Source organism: Lycium barbarum, chromosome 1 (assembly GCF_019175385.1).
Source record: "Lycium barbarum isolate Lr01 chromosome 1, ASM1917538v2, whole genome shotgun sequence".
In the NCBI taxonomy this organism is placed as follows: domain Eukaryota; kingdom Viridiplantae; phylum Streptophyta; class Magnoliopsida; order Solanales; family Solanaceae; genus Lycium; species Lycium barbarum.
The window spans coordinates 134162891-134185260 of NC_083337.1; the positions used below are offsets into that span (position 1 = coordinate 134162891).

The 22370-nt window shown below is 35.9% G+C and overlaps 2 protein-coding genes across 5 annotated transcripts; both read left to right on the top strand.

Moving 5' to 3' along the window:
* Positions 1-1520: 1520 nt before the first annotated feature.
* On the top strand, positions 1521-7491 carry LOC132638455 (uncharacterized). Of its 4 annotated transcripts, none has more exons than XM_060355326.1 (9): positions 1521-1674; positions 2394-2488; positions 2779-2964; positions 3057-3168; positions 3268-3302; positions 3378-3530; positions 4515-6820; positions 6975-7052; positions 7172-7491. In XM_060355326.1, exons 2-9 carry the CDS (start codon positions 2418-2420, stop codon positions 7237-7239), a joined length of 3009 nt encoding a protein of 1002 aa, XP_060211309.1. In that variant the 5' UTR covers positions 1521-1674; positions 2394-2417; the 3' UTR covers positions 7240-7491. The 4 variants fall into 4 exon arrangements, with proteins under 4 accessions (XP_060211309.1, XP_060211323.1, XP_060211319.1 ...); XM_060355340.1 differs by lacking the exon at positions 1521-1674 and adding an exon at positions 1793-1819; XM_060355336.1 differs by lacking the exon at positions 1521-1674 and adding an exon at positions 1848-1972.
* A 3113-nt stretch (positions 7492-10604) lies between these two features.
* LOC132638508 (ATP synthase subunit delta', mitochondrial-like) lies at positions 10605-21917 on the top strand. Its single transcript, XM_060355362.1, has 2 exons — positions 10605-10973; positions 21306-21917. The coding sequence occupies exons 1-2, from the start codon at positions 10620-10622 to the stop codon at positions 21648-21650; spliced, it is 699 nt and encodes a 232-aa protein (XP_060211345.1). The 5' UTR covers positions 10605-10619; the 3' UTR covers positions 21651-21917.
* Positions 21918-22370: the final 453 nt, after the last annotated feature.

Consider the following 22370-nt stretch of genomic DNA (forward strand, 5'->3'; position numbering starts at 1 on the left):
AATACCGACGGACAAAAAAGCTAATGGTTAATAGCGTTAAAAGATAATTCGTTACTGTGAGTAACATTTTATGGTTAATATGTAACTGATGGTAACGACCCTTAAAAAAGTATTGCTTAGCCTTAAAAAAGATATTGATTAGCTTTGCAAAAAAAAAAAGTACTGATTATCCTTAAAACCTGCATTATACGTATATACACTACCAAAAAATCTTCATTTTCCCACTGAAAAATATTCAGTGGCTATTTCCCACTGAATTTCAGTAGAAAAAACTTAAATAGTAGTGTTTTCAAACGGAAAAAGTAGGAAGTTTCACAACATTTCAATGGGACTTGTTTTTAATCACGAGTTTTCCCATTGAGTTGTTTCAGTGAAAATGAGATGGGAAAATCATATTTTATAGCACAAATTTCTCACTGAATAGCAGCAGGAAAAACCTCTACTTCTAGTAATGATAGTCGTATCATACTTCTATTGTCAACATATGAGGAAAGTAGTTTAGCTTTTACAAGAGTTCCAACGTAATTTCATCTCCTCGCAACTTTCTTTCTGCCTCTATATCGCCAATAGTTAGGGTGTGTTCTTTTTAAAGCTAGGCAGTATTTTTCTTAGAGTTGTTACTGTCAGTTACGTATTAATCATAAAACGTTATTCACAGTAATGAATTACCCTTTAACGCCGTTAACCATTAGCTTTTTTGTCCGTTAGAATTTTTGAATAAACTAATGCCTAATTCTTTACTGTGAGATACGTTTATTCTAATTCTGTAAAATTTCAAAAAAACGAATTATTTTGGTGAATTGACTTAAATAATGACTTACTTCGGTCAAAAATTCTAAATACTCCCTCCGCCACAATTTACCTGACACAATTGAAAATTCGAGAGTTAACGAGTTTTTTTGAGTTTTTCTTTGTTCGGAATTTCTTTACATGTTTTTAAAATATTTCAAGTTCTTAATTATTGTGATTTATAGTACTTCTTTCGTAATTTTCAAATATATAAATTGTATTTTAAAAAGCTAAGGATCTGTTAGCCATGAGAATTTTTTACTTTTTCCCGAAAATTTTCTTTTACTTTATTTGAAAATTAACGTTTGACCATGTAAAACTTGAAGTTGTATTTGAAATTTGAACAACACCAAAAATCCTGTTTTAACTTTTTTTTTTTTTAACTTTCAGTTGGTTCAAACAAGAATATTTTTTGCAAAAATTATAATCCAACACAACTCCAACTTTAAATTTTCAAATAAAGTGAAAAATATTTGATTGTCATGGCCAAACGCCTACTTAGCACTTTTATGTCCGAATTTAAAATCAAAATTTAGAATCTGAAATCTCGAAATTTCAACTATGTCACGTAAATTGGGACATGGGGAGTATAAATTAATCAAACTATCTCAAAACATTGTTTTATTCTCAGCTTTACCACTGTTTTATTCTCAGCTTTACCCTTTTTATTTTGTCCCTCACAGGCTCACACTCAAATTTTCTGTCCTTTTTGTGGTTTTAGCTTCACACAGCTAGTCCATAATTTTGAAAAAAACATCAAAGACTGTCACTTTTAAGTTTTAGCTTAAAATACCACTTGAGATCCTCATCAAATTTATATAAAAAAAATAATCTTTCTTCTCTCTCTCTCTATCTCCTATTTTGAGTTCCTCTACTTCATTTCTTGTAAGTTACCTTCTATAATTCCACCTACATTTTACATTTTTGCACAAACCCAAGAAGAGTATTAAGTTGATGCGTGTAGAAAAAATACTTGATATTTGACTTGTTTTAAGGTGTCCATTGACTTGTTGGAACATGGGGTTTTCTTGTCGGTGGTCCTTTTGCTGTACTATTACCAATATTAGATTTTTTTTAATGTAGATCTAATTTTTCAATGTGGTTTGGTGGGGTCTTCATTGTTTTAGCTCAGTTCTGGTTTACTCACCTTTCACACTTAGATTTAAGTTTTGTCAACTTGTTGGTATGATAGAATTTAATTTTGTTCTGCTACTTTAAGAAATATTTTAGGCAATCTTGCTTAAGTTTTATTTCCTGTAGAGCTATAATATGTTCACTTCTGAAAATCTTCATCAGGTGATGTATTGATTTGGTAGCTATTTTGTGTTATTCTTGGTCTATAGTGTTTGTTTTTGTCATCAATCAAATGAGTTCTTAATTGAAGTCAAGTATGTTAGACGAGATTCTATTTATTGCACCATTTCTTCTAACTCTTTTCCAAATTCGATAACTATTGGTTGATGGAAATTTCATTATCGTTCTATGATTCAGAGTATACTTTCCTATTTGATCCCTTTGAATTCCGTATTCGAAGTTAGGTTTTCAGTCAGATTATGGAGCATCCTAATATAGGATAATAATGTAAGTTAGTGTTGTTTCACCAGGTTGAGTGCTTTTGAGAGATCAAGATGGAGAGAGGTGTAGATGTTGATGCTTTGCTGGAGTATGTTGAATTTCAGATTTTTCCGAGTCAGGGCAGGTTCGACTTCTGTTTTCTTTTCATTCATGTTACGATCTCGTAGTTCTTTATCTGTAAAAAATTGTCATAGGGTTTGATTATTCTTTGACACATAGTATTATTTGGTGAAAATAAAGTGTGGATAAAATTTTTAAGACTGACAATTCTTTGGCCGAGTGCAACTAATTAAAACCACCTGTTGTGGTTGTATATACTTACTGTTGTAATACAGTGATAAATGTATTCAACATGGATGCTACTTTGGATCACAAATGAGCTTTTGGGACAATTTGTTTTTTCGTTCTTGACAGGTATGAGACACGTATGTGCTATGGGGACAAGGTAGTGGCAGCACCCTCTGGGCTCCTAGAGCAATTAGTGCAACATTCTCCCAAAATCAAATCTTTGCACTCCAAAGGATCAGATTCCAGTTTCAAATTTAAGCCTCTGGGAAATCTAAGTGATGCCAAATGGTTTACGAAATCCACTTTAATCAGGTTAATTCAGAGAACATCATTTCCTTCAAACTATTCCTTTATTAGTTCTAAGTGTTCATATTCTCACACTGCAATTCCCTTCCTTTTTCCAGGTTTCTTCGTATTATCAGTTCATCAGATGTAATTAATGTGGCCAAGGCGATGGTAAATGAAATATCACAGCTTGAAGATGCTCGAAAGTTTCATCTTTCTTTATACTCAAAGGTGCTTTGGTTTTTTAACATCCTTTTGCCCCTTCAATATTTCATAGAAGCATGTGACAAGCAGAATTCTAAGCTAACATTATTACTGATTTCTATCCAGGCGGATGATAACCCTTCTTCAGCAGATGCTTCCAAGTATGTCCTTGAGACACTTTAAAGTTTAAATTATGTAGTTATTCTAGCATCTCCTAAAATCTTCACTGTGAACAGGAATGAATTGTTGCGAGCAATGGACTTGAGACTCACTGCATTAACAGAGGAATTGGCTGCTGTTTTTGACCAAGCTGTTGGCACCAAATGCTCTTTCGAGGATATCACTAACATAGAAAATTTCTCTTACTATTTTGGAGCTGTTGACTTAAGGTAAGTTAATGGACTGGAAGGGACTGAAGCCGGGACTGAAGCCTGAAGGGTTTTGTCTATGTTCTATCAACACTTTGTTTAAAGTTTTAGTTTGCTATTCTATTTTGAGTGATAATATATAATGGAAGACATGTTTACCCTTCGGTTCAATTTTAAGTACCAGAACTTAATAGTAAAATTGTAGATGGAAATTCGAAATTGAAGGACACCAATTGTGGCATGGAAGGGTTTATTTTCGAATTGTCAATGTGTTGATCGGAGGTCTTCCTAGCCCGTTCTAGTGGACATATACCCATTTGGTTGAGAGGAGACTTGAATTCGGGATTTTGACACTATTATGACTGCTCCCTTTGTCGAATTAAGGTGACTTAGCTACCCTTGTTCGTACAAGGAAATTCTATCTTGAAGGCCTTAGTGCTTCTTAGTTTGACCAGTCCAGTTTAGATTTTTTTTTTTTTTTTTTTTTTTTTTTTTTGGATAACCGTGGTATCCGGGCCAGCTTGCGCACCTCGACTAGTTCCACGGGATACCTACCACTTCCCACCAGCAATAGGTAACAGGTAACTCTGTCGACCAAGGCTAGGACAAATGAGAAGAAATCACCTAGCGTTTTGTCTCTGCTGGGATTTGAACCTGAGACCTCATGGCTCTCAACCCACTTCATTGGTCAGTAGGCCACACCCTTGGATGCATTGCGGCCTTCTTTCTGCATAAGTGTTTGTTATGGAGAGATTGTAGAAATTTGGAGCAAAATTTCTTCTTCCAAATTCTTTTGAAATAATGTGGGGAGAGGGGGAATCATTCACTTTCTTGGGGCAATACGACTTCGTAAACTAGAAACTTCTTAGTATTGGATGTATATCTTTCATGTGTAGTTTTAACTTATAAATATGCTCCTTCTACCTATCAATGAGATGAAACTAAATCTTCTAGAACTGAGATATGTGCAACTGGTAATGACCAATGATGTGCTGTCTATTTTAGGAACTGTCTGCAGAAGTTTGTTGCATTGAGGAAGGAGAACACGGATGGTGGTTCTCCTGGTAAAGAGCCATCTCTCTCTAAAAACGATGTCAGGAACGACAAAGCTGGTTCAGTAGGGAGTAATACAGCTGTGAAATATAGTGCCTCGCCTGCGAAAGCTGCTCAGCTTGAGAGGCAAAGCTCATCAGCAAGTGAGGAATTGTCTTCGACAAGTGAGGAGGAACAACCGTCGGTGGAAAGGAGTCGGACTCTTTTAAGAGCTGCAACACCAAGGAGGTCTGCATCTCCGATGCGAAGAGTCCAAATTGGGCGCTCTGGATCACGACGATCCACTGCTTTAACAATAAAGAGTCTGAATTTCTTTCCTGCCAGGGAAAGGTCAGTCTCTCATAGAGATGAATATGCAAGCGGTTCTGATGAGGAAGACCGTGAGCAAACCTCAAAAAAATCTGAGAACAACAATGTACAAAGAATGAGTGTGCAAGATGCAATTAATCTTTTCGAAAACAAACAGAAAGGTCAAGTAGTAGATTTTCAGAAGACAAAGTCATTATTGAATGTCTCAGTTGCTAATAAAGCGGTATTGAGAAGATGGAGTTCAGGGGTGTGTGAAAGTGCTAATCCCGTAAATGTTGCCAATAAATTGGAAGACCAAGAAATTGAGCGCGCTTCAGAAATGAAGCCAGAATCTTATCCTACTCCCGAGATCTCTGGTGCTGAGGCTGCTGACAATGATTGCAAATCAAACTTACCTGAAGAAAGAGCAGCTAGTCCAGACGAAATGAGGAAGGAATCTCTCCCTAACCAAGATGACGAAGCAGGTCAGAAATTAAATGCGTCAGTCGAATGGACTCGAAAAAAGGAAGCAGAACTAAACCAGTTGCTGACAAGAATGATGGAAACCAAGCCTACCAAATATCAGAACTTGACACCTAGTGATAGCAAACCTCAACGTCTTTCCAATGAGCGTAAAGGTGGTTTCTATGATCATTACAAAGAAAAGAGGGATGAGAAACTTCGTGGTGAAACTACCAGGAATCAAGCAGAGAAGGGAAAGCAATTTAAAGCACTGCAGCAAATTCTTGATGAGAGAAAAGCTGAGATGGTCTCAAGAAAAGCGAGTAATGATAATAAAAAATCAAATATAAAGAGAACGCAGAAAGCAGTGAAGAACTTACCTGAATCTGCCAATCCCAGAAGTGGAACTCCTAATCCTGCAATTGTAAAGAGAGTTCCATCAAGAACATCACCGTTGCCAGCAACTCGCAAGTCATGGCCATCTGCACCTTCACCAAAAACTCCTGCAGGTACTACACCTACTCGTAGAATATCGCAGCCAGCGCCAACTGCTCCTCAGTCAAGCCAAAAGGTTGAGAGATTACAACCAAAGACCGTGAGAGCAACAGAGAATGGTACCAAAAAGACTGTTAAAGGTGTAAGTGAAAAGAAGTTTGAAACTATGACAAAAACTAGCAAACCTAGAAGATCCAAAGTTCAGCCTGCTTCTGAAGATTCTGCTTCCTCAACCAAACCTAAGCTCAGCAAGGTAACAAAGAAAAGTAGTGTGGTGCCTCTGGAATCAAAGGAGTCAAAGCCTTTTCTTCGTAAGGGCTCACGCACTGGATCGGTGATAAAGGTTAAAGTTTCATCTCAGCCTGAAGAGTGTGTGATGGACTCTGTAGATTTGGTTCAAACGGAAGAGAAAGAGATGGCTTCCGTTTCTTTTGAAGATTTAAAAGTCCATGAGGATAAAGCATCTGAAGCTCAGGCAAAGAGCCCCCAGAAATGTGAAAATACCGAAAGTTTTGACACGGTCACTCCAAATGAGACAGATGATTTTGGAAGGATTGAAGATTCTACACCAAAGACAGAGGTCGAAGGAGAACCAAACTTCTCACCTAATGCCTGGGTGGAAATAGAGGAGCACGAGGATCAGTCTTTTCCAAGTAATGATGATAATGACTCTCCGGGGGATGTTGCTGCACCTGTAAGAATCTCAAGTCCACGAGTTCGTCATTCTCTTTCTCAAATGCTGCTCGAAGACAACAGTGATGAAACTGATGTCATTGACTGGAGTAATGCTGAGAATCCACCAACCATGATCTATCAGAAGGATGCACCTAAAGGTTTAAAGCGGCTTCTGAAGTTTGCTCGGAAGAGTAAAACTGATGCAAATTCAACTGGTTTTTCAAGCCCTTCTGTCTTTTCTGAAGGAGAGGATGATCTAGAGGATTCTAAAATTCTTACTAAGAGAAGTTCTGAAAATCTACTGAAGAAGGCTACACTTCATGCAACTGATCTGTCTGGTATTTGTTCTTGCTTCATTCATGCATTTTATTTTCCATTCTAATTGACTGTTTGTCTGTTAATGTTAATCATTTCTCATATGCAAGTGTTAAATTGCTTTCTGGTGGACTTTGGTTCATTATTGTTATGGATTTTGGACATTTCTGTTTGCAGCACCAACTAGTACTGGCAAAATTGCTGCTCAGAAATTGCAAGAGGGCCATATCTCAGCTTCAGCGACTACAACAAAAGGTTACTACGTTTTATTTCTAATTCTAGTTTGACTTACTTTCTTGCCATAAGCTTGTAATGTTTTACAATAACGAAGTGTATTTTATTTGTCCTTAATGTTATGGTACTTTATGTTTCAGCAACAAGATCATTCTTCTCTCTTTCGGCATTCAAAGGGAGCAAACAAAATGATGCCAAGCTTCGATGACCATGAATCTGAGTGCTCGTGTCTGTTTCGTTGTTTCCTTTTTAGCCATCATTTGAAAAAAAATAAATTGTTAGAATTATCCTCTCCGTATCCTCTGCACACTTAGAGTTAAGCACAATCGTGCACGATGTAGATTCACTGTTAGAAACATAGTTTTTTTTGTAGTATAAATCTCACATTTGATTCCTGATTCGAACACAGAAGAGGCTCTTGTTTATATTCCTAATAGAGTATTGCAAATATTACTTAAAATTTCCAGCTTTACTCTTTTCATTTAAATCATGCTTGGTGTACTGGTCTTTTCTTCTCTGTTATGTAAGATTTAAAAGGCCGAGTTCTCTTTAACGGGACAAGGAGCTGAAATCGCACGACCAAGGCTGATAAACGCCACAATGAAGCGTATTATTGTTTATCAACAGCAAAATCACTCCAAAATACTTGTAGTTTGAGACATTCGAATTATTAGTTTAACACTCACATTTTATACTACATAACTTTAACTTTAAGACAGGGTCTCCTGAAATTTTGAACTGAAAACTAAAGTTCAGGACACAGTGTCACTGAAGCTTGAATTGAAAAACTAAGGCTGAAATCTTTAAGTTTGAATTTGAATAACTGTACTTAAAGACGGTCATAGAATCTTCAAGTTTTGAACTGAAGAACACTATATTATGAAGCTTGATAAACTGAACTTTTTGAACAAGTTGTATACGGTAAAAATCGGATATATGTTAAACCGGTGAGATCGAAGACCGAAGGAGGAAAGGAACAAGAAACGTACATGAAGGCTCCCGTTCTGAACTGGAGGAATGTTTGGACCGAAGCAAAGGGAGGGCGTCGTTTGGTCCGGTTCCCCCATGACCGGGTTGATCGTTGCCATTGGTCCGTTTGGTCGAGGCCGTTAGCCCGTTTGATCGTGGCCGGTGGTCCGGTAGATCCGTCGTGCGGTTGCCACGCGTCGATAACGTCCTGTCATGTTCAACTGCCAATCGTACGTGTCAGATCGTACGGTCAATAATCCAACCTAACCCAACTCAGAGCTTTTTCATTATTATTTTATTATTCATGTTGTATGAAGCCCATGGGGCACTACTATAAATAAGGGGCATTGTCCTCCTCTTAAAGGGTTGGCTCCTTCATATCAAGAACTCTTGTAATAGCAAAATATATACAAAATCTCCCTCTCATATATCAGATTCGTCCCATATTTGTTGTGCTTATCTCTTACGTTTCTTCAATCAAGTAACACTCGTACATTAACAAACAGACAAGTGCATAACAGACCACCAATTATTAGTTGCTTCTTTATAGCATATTCATATATTTCTTTCCTCTATCAAACGAATTCAAGATATAACCACATATCCTATACCTCACCAACAAATTTAATAGATTATTCAAATTCGGGGTAAACACAAGTGTCACGAAGTTGTTAACTAAAAAACTGAACTTCAGGAAATTCATAGTATCATGAAGTTTTGAACTAAGAAACTGAACTTTAGAACAGTCATACCTGAATAGTTGAACTTTAGGACAAGCCATGAAGAAACTATGTTTTTTTCCCTATGCTATGACTAAATATTAAATAATTTGCAAATGTTGTGCAAAACTTAAATAACTGTCCTAAAATTAGCTACCCGGTCATATTCAAATTTTTGCAGGGATTCCCCTTCATACGGATTGGACTTTAACTGCTTATTTAATGAACAAATCCAGGTAAGCTTTGCTCGGCATAAGTTCTCTAATATTTTTATTTTTTGGAAACTGAACTTTTGCCTTTTTTTGTTTGTGCGGATTGCCCTTCAAAAGCACTAGTCTTTAATTTTTTCCCTTCGCCAAGTACCCCAAAGTTCTTGGTTCAAATACTAGCTCAGTAAAAAAAAAAAAAAAAAAAAAAAAAAAAAAAAAAAAAAAAAGAAAGAAAGAAAGAAAAAAAAAATTCACAAGGATTCGCAAGACAGATTTTTACCCTGCAGGGAGAGTTTTGCATTCACCTGAATGCAAAACTCAAAGTAGAGTTTTGGCATGCCTGACGGCAAAACTCTTCTTGATCAGGCAGAGTTTGACTCAAATTGCAAACTCTGCCTGAAGGTAGCAAAATTTTGCCTTGCGAATCCAAACTTTACCTTGTGATTTTTTTAAATTTTTTTAACTGAGCGGGGGTTCGAACTCTAAACCAAGGGGTTCTAACGAAGGACAAAAATGAAAGACCGCCCCAAAATAAGGGCATTCCTGCGAATTGCCCAACTTTTGTCTCGCTCGGCATAAGTTTTAAAGGAATTAAGTTATGTGGCATAAGTTGTGTAGTATTTTTCAGATTATGTTGAGAAGACAAAACTTAAAGACCACCCTGAAATAATGATATTTGTAAATTTCCCTTCTTTCGGGGTGGTCTTTAAATTTTGCCCCTTATATTTGTGGTCTTTAAATTATGCCCCTCATATTGCTGGTCTTTAATTTTTTCCCTTCGTGTTGCAATCCTGAGCGTTCACGCAGAAATCATGAGGTTCTGGGTTCGAACCCCCGCTCAAACATAAATTAAAAAAAAAATTGCAAGGCAAGGTTTGGGTGGCGTGTATGCCGGACCCGGCATACACTTGTTAAGGAATTACCAAAGTTATGCCGGACCCGACATATTCATGCCTTATGGGCAGACTTGGCATTAGTATGCCGCGTCCGGCATAACTTTGGTAAATCCTTAACAAGTTTATGCCGGGTTCGGCATACGTATGGGCAAACTTTTAATGGGCAAACTTTTAGTTAGGCCTTAACTAAAATTCTTTTCCTAGTTATGCCTTATGGGGCAGACTTTTAGTTAAGGCAAAACTAAAAGTATGCCCCATAAGGCATAACTAAAAGTACGCCCCATAAGGCGGAACTTTTCCTTAAGGCATAACTAAATATTTGCCTTATAAGACAAAATTTTTGTCTGAAGGAAAAGTTATGCCTTATGGGGCATACTTTTAGTTATGCCTTAACTAAAAGTCTGCCCCATAAGGCATAACTAGGAAAAGACTTTTAGTTAAGGTTTAACTAAAAGTTTGCCCATAAGTATGCCGGACCCGACATAAACTTGTGAAGGAATTACCAAAATTATGCCGGACCCGGCATACTTATGCCAAGTCTGCCCATAAGGCATACGTATGCCGGGTCCGACATAACTTTGGTAATTCCTTAACAAGTGTATGCCGGTGGGGGCATAGCGAAATTTAAACTCTGCCTTGTGAATTTTTTTTAAAATTTTTGACTAAGTGAGGGTTCAAACCTGAAACTCATAAATTTTAGCCGAAGAGCAAAATTTAAAAATTTTAAATATGAGGGGCAAAATTTAAAGACCACCCAAAAGAAGCAGAATTGCCCTGTAAAAATAGCCTGGTGATATGATCCAGATCCCAAAGCCCATTACACTACCCCATTTCAAACTTGCAGCTAAAACCACTAACAATCTCTCCCAACGTCTCCAATCCCCACCAACAATGTTCCGACGTTTCCTTTGTCGTGCCTCCACCACCACTATGAGGTCGTGGCGCCGCCCATTTTCAACCGACCTTTCGGCGGAAACATCTGCAGATTCGAAGTTCGTGGAAGCATGGAGGAAAGCAATCCCCAACGTTGAACCTCCAAAAACACCATCTGCTTTCATGGCTACAAGGCCTTCAACTCCATCATCTATTCCCTCTAAACTCACTGTCAACTTTGTTCTTCCTTACTCCTCTCAACTCTCCGCTAAAGAGGTATATATGAATTAAACTAATACATTTTTTTTTTCTTTTGAGATTATTAGTGCTCGTTTAGAGAATCGTATTTGAATGAAATTGGTGGAATATAGAGGAACGAATACAGGATGTATATACCTGATCTACGCTGGTTTCGTATTTAGTCGTCGATTTGACTTGGCCTTGTTTAGACATCTCCAACCTTTCACTAAATATTACGCCAAATCCTATTTTGGTGTAATATTTGGTGTTTTGGTGCTCCAACCCAACACCATTTTTTACACCATTTTGGTGTGTCAACACCATTACTATTAAGTTTTAATTTTTTCATTTATGTCCCTAATATACCTAATTATTTTTTATGTAATATCTTTATAATATTAATTTTACATCTTAATTTTGGAGTATAATTTTTATAAATTAATTTTCTTTATAAATTAATTTTCGTATATATTATTTTTATATAAAATTGTAAGTTAATTTTATTATAAGTTATAATTGTATAAAAAATATAACCATGACAAAAACGAAAAGTGCAAATATAAAATATAATATGTTGTTAATAAATAACACAATGTTCAATAACATAATAATTTAGATTGAAAATACATTAAAATTATACCACAATGTTCAATAACATCAATAACACAATGTTCAATAGATTAAAATTGAAAATACATTAAATAACATAATAATTTAGAAAATTACAACTATAATTTAGTACTCTGGTAGGTCGATTCCAGATCCACCAATATCATTAAAATATTGAGTGTATGGGGCAGAGGATTGTTGTGGTTGTGGCTGTCAAAATTGTTGACTTCTTTTATTCATTATTCGTTTTTGTTCTTATCGAATAAATTCACGAATATTTGGATCATCAATAGAATCTAAATTCGACAATAAAATTTTATTTTTTTCTTTAAATTCTTTTATTTCAAAGCTCTATCTTTAATCTCCATATCTCGCTGCCTGTCTGCACTTGATTTTGTCGACAACTCAACAAGCCGATTATTTTCTGATTGGACTATTTTCATAGTAGATGAAAAACCTTCATCGATTTTTCTCTTCATTTTTGCTTTCTTCACCCCAATAGGTCATTCTGATGATGTGGAAACACCTGCAACATCCTCATTCAAATTTAGTGAAAATAATGATAAGTTAAGAGATGATACTGGAGGTGAATCAGGAGTAGGAGTCTCAGACTCCGATGATATATAAGAAGAGCCTTGCTTTCAAACTTTTTTTCTTTCAGCATCGACATCTTTAAACTTCTCAAAATCCTTCAACATATCCCACACATGATCAAATTTAAAACCTTTTTTGTAGTTCGGATCTTGCATAAGTAAACATTTTGCTTGATTAATTTGCAATATTTTTAAAAAAATTGAAGGAAAACTTATATACAAATAAAGTATAAGTAATTACAAAATAAATACTCACAATATCTTTATCTGAAGCACCACTAGGATGCAAATTTTCAACTTGACGTACACATCCATTTAATTTTCTTATATCCTTCTCAATAACTTGAATTCGAGATTGCGCCTATCTTCTGTTGCGATACTCCCAACATCATCCTTTGCATTATTGTATGCGTCTCCCACTCGATCCCAAAAATGATCTCTAGATTGATGTACACCTGTTATTGGATCTAGAGAAACATCTAAATAAACTTGACATAATAGCATATCTTCATTAGTAGAGTATCCTGTAGATCGAGTGGACATTTTTTGCAAGTGATTAGAGGAAAAGTGGATTATATGGTTGAAGAAAAAACAAAAGCCAACTTATGGATGGGTATGTTGGCACTTTAATATATATAGATATAAGTAGAGCCAAAAATTGACATAATACATACTTAGATTTCATCTTGATCTCAACCGTTGAATGGATTTCATCCTAATCTCAACTGTCGGATGAATTTCGTCCTTATCTCAAATTTATCTTTAGGTATCTCTTACACATTTTTCAATGTGTAGAGATAAAGTAGACAAAATTATTGACCGGATAATAATAGGATAGATTTTATCTTGATCTCAACCGTCGGATGGATTTCATCCTAATCTCAACCATAGAATGGATTTCATCCTTATCTCAAATTTATCTTTAGGTAAATATCTCTACACATTCTTCAATGTGTAGAGATAAAGTAGACACAATTATTGACCGAATAATAATAGGATAGATTTTATCTTGATCTCAACCGTCTGATGGATTTCATCCTAATCTCAATCGTCTGATGGATTTCATTCTTATCTCAAATTTATCTTTAGGTAAAATATCTCTACACATTCTTCAATCTATAAAAATGAACATAATTCAGGAAAATAACTTAGGGTTTCTAGCTGTTGGTGATGTGAAGAAGCCTTGCAACATTGTTAGCCGATGGTGATCTCAAATACTGCTCGCCAAAAACCTCTACGATAGCTCGACAAAATCTCTTCATGCTTTCAATTGCGGTTGACTCTCCAATTTTCACATATTCGTCAGTGGCATCCGCTGGCAAATCGTATGCCAACATTCTAAACACAGCTGTGATTTTTTGTAGTGTAGTTAATCCAAATCTACCCATCGCATCAGTGTGTTGTTCGAAGTACGCATCATGAGCTTTAATTGCATCAACAATACGAAGGAACAAATTCCGGGACATCCGATATCGACGACGAAACATACTGTCATTAAAGCGTGGATTATCTGAAAAATAATCGAGAAATAAATTATTATCAGGTGCTTCACGATCTCCACGATCTCGATTGATTACCAAATGACCTGGAACGGAGCCAACTTTGAAAACTTCATTATTTTGATATTCTTGCAAATGTTGCAACATATAGTTGTCCATGCGAATATTTTGCAAGATTACTTGATGCTCTTCTGCAATAGTATCATCTAAATCTAAAGATGATGATGAAGAGGAATTTTCATCATTATTATTAGATGAACCTCCAGCATAGAAATTCATTTTCAGAAGACAAATAAGAATATGATGAAATCCATCTGACAGTTGAGATCAAGATAAAAGCTATCCTATTATTATCTGGTCAATAATTGTGTCTACTTCATCTCTACACATTGAAGAATGTGTAAAGATATTTTACCTAAAGATAATTTGAGATAAGGATGAAATCCATCCGACGGTTGAAATCAAGATAAAATCTATTCTATTATTTATTATCCGGTCAGTAATTGTGTCTACTTTATCTCTATACATTGAAGAATGTGTAGAGATATTTTACCTAAAGATAAATTTGAGATAAGGATGGAATCCATCCGACGGTTGAGATTAGGATGAAATCCATTCAACGGTTGAGATCAAGATGAAATCTAAGTATGTATTATGTCAATTTTTGGCTCTACTTATATCAAGTATGTATTATGTCAATTTTTGGCTCTACTTATATCTATATATATTAAAGTGCCAACATACCCATCCAGACGAAGTTGGCTTTTGTTTTTTCTTTAACCATATAATCCACTTTTCCTCTAATAACTTGCAAAAAATGTCCACTCGATCTACAGGATACTCTACCAATTAAGATATGCTATTATGCCAAGTTTATTTAGATGTTTCTCAAGATCCAATAACGGCTGTACATCAATTTACAGATCATTTTTGGGGTCGAGTGGAAGAAGCATACAATAATGCAAAGGTGGACAGTTTGGAGGGAGAGGAATGAGAGGTGTTTTGACAATAGATCCAGTTCCCTTCAGAAAGTCAAATGGAATTGTATACTATCTTTCTACTTTTGGTGTAAAGAAATAGGATTAGAAGATATAAATCAGTTTGTAGATTTATTAAAATCTCTGTAAGTATTTCTATTTCCTTTTTATGTTCCTGCTGTAAAACTTTTGAAGGTCTCCAGCATGTCCTAAATGCTGATGAATACATAATTACCAGTTTAAAAAAAAAAAAAATGCAAAGGATGAGTGTTGGGAGTATCTCAACAGAAGATCGGTATATAAGAAAATTAAATGGATGTGTCCGTCAAGTTGAAAATTTGCATCCTAGTGATGCTTCAGATAAAGATATTGTGAGTATTTATTTTGTAATTACTTATACTTTATTTGAATATATTTACTTACAGTTTCCCTTCAATTTTTTTTTTAAATATTTCAAATTAATCAAGCAAAATGTTTACTTATGCAAGATCCGAACTACAAAAAAGGTTTTAAATTTGATCATGTGTGGGATATGTTGAAGGATTTTGAGAAGTTTAAAGATGTCGATGCTGGAAGAAAAAAAGTTCGAAAGCAAGGCTCTTCTTATATATCATTGGAGTCTGAGACTCCTACTCCTGATTCACCTTTAGTATCATCTCCTAACTTATCATCATTTTCACTAAATTTGAATGAGGATGTTGCAGGTGGTTCCACATCATCAGAACGATCTATTAGGGTGAAGAAAGCAAAAATGAAGAGAAAAATCGATGAAGGTTTTTCATCTGCTATGAAAATGGTCCAATCAGAAAAAAATCGGCTTGTCGAGTTGTTGCCAAAGTCAAGTGCAGACAGATAGCGAGATATGGCGATAAAAGATAGAGCTTTGAAACTAAAAGAATTTAAAGAAGAAAATAAAATTTTATTGTCGAATTTAGATTCTATTGATGATCCAAATATTCGTGAATTTATTCGACAAAAACGAATAATGGATAAAAGAACTCAACAATTTCAACAGCCATAACCATAACAATCCTTTGCCCCATTCACTCAATATTTTAATGATATTGGTGGATTTAGAATCGACTTACCAACAACAAACCCAGTATAATCCCACAAGTAGGGTCTGGGGAGGGTAAGATGTATGAAGACCATACCGTATGGGATAGAGAGGTTGTTTCCGATAGACCCTTCGCTCAAAAGAAATGTAATCGATGCAGAAACGTATGAAAGAAAAAAGGGACAGCAAAATAAATGCAGTAACATATATCAATACGCATTAGCGAAAAAGAAACTAGGCGACCACCCTAAATCATACGATAACGACTCTATTACCTACTATCTACCCTAATCCCCGACCTCCATACCCTCCTATCCAAGGTTATGTCCTCAGTCAATTGGAGCTCTATCATATCCTGTCTTATCACCTCCACCCAATTCTTCTTCGGCCTACCTCTACCTCTCCTAACTGCTGCTATAGCCAACCTCTCACACCTCCTCACTGGTGCATCCTCGCACCTCCTCTTCACATGTCCGAACCATCTCAGCCTCGTTTCCCTCATCTTATCCGCCATAGAGGCAACCCCCACCTTATCCCGTATAACTTCATTCTTAATCCTATCCCTCCTAGTATGCCCACACATGCATCTAAGCATCCTTATCTCCGCCACATTTATCTCTTGAACGTGGGCATTCCTGACTGGCCAACACTCTGCCTCATACAAAAGTGCTGATCTAACCACCACTCTGTAGAACTTACTTTTAAGCCTTGGCGACACTTTCTTATCGCACAGTACCCCAGAGTCGAGCCTCCATTTTGGCCACCCCACCCTAATACGCATGGGCGGAGCCACCTTAGGCGAAGGGTGGTCAGGTGCACACTCTTCTTTGGAGAATTATGTTGTGTACATAGGTTAAATGTTAACTATTGTAGGTATATATTTAATTTTGCACACCCTTAACACAAGTGAGAAGAAAATTTGCACACCCTTCGCCAAATTCCTGGCTCCGCCACTGCCAATACGGTGTGCGACATCAGCATCAATCTCCTTGGAATTGACCTACCAGAGTACTAAATTATTGTTATAATTTTTTAAATTATTATGTTATTTAATGTATTTTCAATTTTAATCTATTGAACATTATTATGGTTATTGAACATTGTGTTATTGATGTTATTGAATATTGTGTTATAATTTAATATTTTTTTATACAATTATAAGTTATAATAAAATTAACTTACAATTTTATATAAAAATAATATATACGAAAATTAATTTATAAAAATTATACTCCAAAATTAAGATGTAAAATTAATATTATAAAGATATTACATAAAAAATAATTGGGTATATTAGAGACCTAAATTAAAATTTATAATATGTTAAATTAAAAATGTTATATAATAATAAAATATTGATGAATAGTAATGGTGTTGATGAATAGTGTTACACCAAATTTGGTGTAACACTATTCACTCACCAAAATGGTGTAAGAAATTGTGTTGGGTTGAAACACCAAATATTACACCAAAATAGGATTTGGTGTAATATTTAGTGTAAGGTTGGAGATGGTCATTAGTTATCCCATAGAGAAGGTGGGGTATACCCCACCTTTTTAGTGTAAAAGTTATCCCGGGATTAGCAAGTACCCAAACCAAACATGGAATAAAGTTAATCCCAGATTTTATTTCGGGATTATTATCCTTATTTCATTTACCAAACGACCCCCTTATGATCTCTAGACTGTACCAGGGACATCTTTCATTTTTCCCTTTTCCTTTCAGTCATTTTGGATCATTTCATCTGTTTTACTTGATTATATGGACAATGACAAATAATCTTACTATACAATATCTGACTACTTTTTTAATTTTTATTTTCCATCTGATTGAAAATCTATTACTTCTGTGAGTTACTGGTTCATTTTCCTCTGCATCCATCCTATGTTCTTGAAACGTGGGACTTTTGATGCCAATCAGGAGCATTTACTTTTTTTGGGGTTAAAGAGATGATAACAGGCATGAAGCTTACATAACGAGAAATGATGCCTTGGATCGATGGCCTTAGTTACAGATACAGTAATTACACAAACATTAATCGTAGCATTTTTGAAGTGTAATTTCCGGGGTTTATAACATATATTAGTCTATTTGCATGCTAGATTCAAACTTTTCTTTCTTCCTCTTTCTATCTTCTGTGTCCTTTTCTTTCTCTCTTTTTTCCTACCGCTTTGATCTCCTTTTTCTTTCTGGGTACGGGTTGCATTCTGGAATGCTGTTCACGCTTAGGGAGCTGGGAGCTGAGTGAGATATCAAAGAGAGAATTGATTAGATGACAGATATGTTTGTTTAATCGAGTTAGACAGATAGCCTTTAGTGTGATCGATATTGATTATGCACCTTTATGTAAGTTTTTTCTAGGCTGATGGCTAACTTTCATTGTCATTGCTGTCTTAATTTCAATGCTGAGCACCAAACGTAAATTATTTTACCTTTCAATAGATAGTATTTAAGTAATAAAACTTGTACTCCTCTGTCATGCTTTAAGTGACACTTGATTTTTTTGGGACGTCCCAGTATGTTCACGTTGTTACATTTATGTACAACTTTTGGAGAATTCTTCGGTAAACTATCCAAATTTTAAGCTTTATTGTAATGTATCCCTATCAAACTAACTTTTCAACTGCTGCTTTAGTATTTTCCCTACTATTACTATTATACTCCATCCGTTTCAATTTATGTGAATCTATTTTCTTATTAGTCCGTGCCAAAAAGAATGATCACTTTCTATATTTGGAAACGATTTATCTTTATGCAATGATTTATAGTCACACAAAATATATGTGACTCATTTAACACCACAAGTTTAAAAGTCTTCTATGCTTTCTCAAACTCCGTGCCCAGTCTAATAGGTTCACATGAATTGAAATAGAGTGAGTAATGTATAAGTCATACTAATATCTGAATTTCCATGCGTATTCAGACTTTGCCACTTATAAAACAGAATAAAGAAATAAGCACATCTGCCTTGAAGATCAAGTAGTGATTTAGAGATGTCACATTAATTCATTTTTCCTTGGAAAAGCTTCAAATGTTTGCAATTGTGAAGATCCTTGAATTCATTTGAGGATTCTTGGGGTAAATAATTTTTGATTCCATTAATTGATTATAATATCACATTTGGTGAATTGGTTGTGTATGTTGATTTGGTGAATTGGCTGTGGCAGAAATGCAAGCCATAAAATTCTTTTTGATGACAAGGGAACCCGCAGCCGCTACCTTCTGGGTGCGCACAGGGTAAACCCCGCTTCTGTGCAATAGCTCTCAAACCACACAGAAGAGATAATCCGCAATAGGCAAGCCTGCGGCGAGTTCGACCCAGAAGGCAAATCCCCTGGTTTTTGTATACAGGGGGTTTCGAACCTGAGACCTCCATTATGGAAGCCCTATGCTCAACCAACTGAGCCACCCTTGCGGGTACAAGCCATAAATTCTGCTTACTGAAATAGATCAGCTAAGATAAATCACTAACACATATGGGTGAGATCGGGACCTTATCAATTGAAGGCGAACAGATAAGGATCATGGGGTGCTTAATACCAAAGCATACCTCTTTTTTTTCAACTAAGCAGTTGTTCACTGAGTTGTTTTTAGCGATATTTCTCCTCTCTTTCACTCTGTCCGTGCTTAGACCAACCATAGCTTACGCATGGTTACAAAATTTAGAGAAGCTTGGAGTATGCAGGGGCGGATCTAGCCTACTTTCGATACGGAGTATAAATTTATGTGTAAAAAATTATTAAAATTGTATATATAGTAGATATGAACCCATAACTTTTAAAATATAATGAATTCAATACTAAAATTCTTAAGATTGAACCCACAGAATCTAAATCTTGGATCCGCTTCTGGGAGTATGCGTTCTGTTCCGTAATCTTGTCGACTGCTTCTTTGGTCACTATTAAACAAGCTTGGAGTATGCTTCTGTTCTGTAATCTTGTCGACTGCCTTCTTTGGTCTTTGTTAAACATCTAATGACACTTCTCCTCTGTCATAAATATTTAATGCCTTAAAAGTTCAAGCTGATGGTATAATAGTAATTGTCTGTAAGTGCATGCTAAGGTTGGTTATGTGTTGGATGCTAAGGTTGGTTATGCGTTGGATGCTAAGGTTCATCAGGCGTGCTTACATTTGACATTGCATTAGTAGTACAGGTTGCAACTTTGAAAAATCAAATGGGGTGACAAAGCTGTGGTATAGAATTTGTTCATGATAGTAAGCTAAAGTAGGGAGGTTGGGAGGAAATAAGAAAATTAGGATCTAGTCAGTCACTGCCATAGTTGGCTCTCTCTTCCAGATCCCCGCTTTTATGAGCCAAATTACTGCTCAGAGTTCTCTGATTTACTAGTCTACAGCCCCCTAAGATTTGTTACCAAACAATCATCCTTAACCTCCTCTTCTTCTTCAGCAGTTTCCAGGAACAGGTTAGGGTCTAGATTCAGATATTAGCTACCGTCAATTGAGCTCTTTTGGTCGATGGCTGTGGAGATCTGCATGCGTGGTGGTTTTTGGAGAGGGTTCTCTAACTATGATGTGTAGTTGCAGGCGAGAACTGTGCCAGAGACATCGGCAAGATTGATGCTAAAAAATTTAAAACATATGGGAGACTGTCCACCCATGTATCTTTTGGTTAATATGGAGAAATGAATAAGAGAACTTGCAAAGCAATTGAAGATTAATAATAAAAGTCCAACTTCCTCCTCCTTTCCATTTGTTTTTTTTCCTTTCTAAAAAAAAAAAAAAAGAAATTCCATCTAATATAAATTGTGGTTAGATTACCGGGTGCGTAATGCATGCTTCTAGTCAGTATTTATTAAAACCATCTTAGTGTTCATAAAAATAGGAAAAAAGATGGAAAGAAGAAGAAAAGGAAAGAATAAAGAAAAGCAGCTAAAGTAAGAAGAGTAAAGCGGCTGGCCATTATGCATCGAGCTTTGAACTGTGTGCCGCTGGCCCTCGGGGATTTCTCACCATAAAAAAGAAAGCTGTTTCAAGCAGAAATCACAGAGAAATATGTTTTTGAGTGGAGGATTAGGTTGTTGGCAGTCATTTATTTTTGGGTAAAATTGAATGAGAACCTACATTTTATTCGTCTAATTTGGATTTGCTTTTTTGTCGTTTTGATTCCTTTGAGTATGTAACTTTCTACTCAAGAAATTAGACTTTCTGCAAGAGTGGCCTTTCAAAAAAGAAAAACAAATTTGGTGACTTATTCTACTTATATTGTGTGCTACAAAGATTCACCTAATCAATCACTGTTAAGTTCATTTGTGACTTAAAGAGGAACATCAGTAAAGAGCTTTTCAACTGCATCTCTTTTGTAGCTCTTGTATTAAACTTCACAACAGTCCATCAGCTCGGAAATTCGGTGCTATGATTTACTTCCTGGTTTTGTTATTAGGCACCTTTTGCTAGGGTGGTCATTTTCACGGATTATTAGTTAACATATTGGAGGATCTAAATGTAGTAAACCGTTGAGTTTTAGATAGCATATTCAACCAACCTAAATCAGAATAAAATTTGTGGTTCAACGTCTCAACATGCATCAAGTGATGTGAGAAAGCTTGAGTCATACCTAATGTATGCTTATGAGTTCAAGCTGGTTAATTCGTCCTTTTTGCATTTTGTTCCAGGTTGACATGGTTATTATCCCCGCAACTACGGGACAAATGGGTGTCTTGCCTGGGCATGTGGCAACAATTGCTGAGTTGAAGCCTGGTGTCTTATCAGTTCATGAAGGCAATGACACCACCAAATATTTCGTGAGTGGTGGGTTTGCATTTGTTCATGCAAATTCTTTTGCAGATATAATTGCTATTGAAGCTGTACCACTTGACCGCATCGACCCCAATTTGGTTCAAAAGGGCCTGACTGACTTTACACAGAAGTTAAGCACTGCATCAACTGATGTAGAGAAAGCTGAAGCCCAGATTGGCGTTGATGTACATAGTGCGCTTAATGCTGCACTCACCGGTTAAACAAGCAGATTGTGTTCGTCTTTGTTCAGCATACTTTCTCCTTCGTTCTGTCTGCTTGATTGTATTAGCCACCCTTTTGTATAAGCTGCTTTTCAACAATTTTATCTGGAAGAGATATGGTGGTACCTGTTTTAAGCCTTGCATCACTTGAATAAATATACCTGAGATAAGATTCTTTTCATATACGTGGTTAGTCGCCGTGTTGGCTGTACTTCTAAACCGCAGTTATGGGAAATAGGTTTATATGAAGAAATGCATATTTCAGTTCGGGATGTCTTCTTTCCATTGCTTCCTAGTTCTCTTGCTGTTGTAATTGTGTTAAATCATCTTTGCGTGGACGAAAGATGTGCTACTTCCTATATCTTGAAAGATCCTTCTAAAACACAGTACTCCCTCCGTGTCAAAAAGATTGTTTTACTTTTCTTATTAGTTTATCTCAAAAAGATTGACACATTTCTATATTTAGAAACTATTTAACTTTATGAGATGATTTATAGCTAACACAAATATTGATGACTTATTTGGATCACACATTTCAAAATTTTCTTTATTTCTTAAACACCATGTCAACTTAAATTATGACAATCTTTTTGGGACGGAGGTAGTAATATTTGTTGACCAACGCGAGAGAGCAAGAAATCCTCTCCTCCTTCATCTACCCAAATGCTAGTTTGGTCATTCATGAGAAGATATTTCGCTTACCAATACAAACGAGTCATT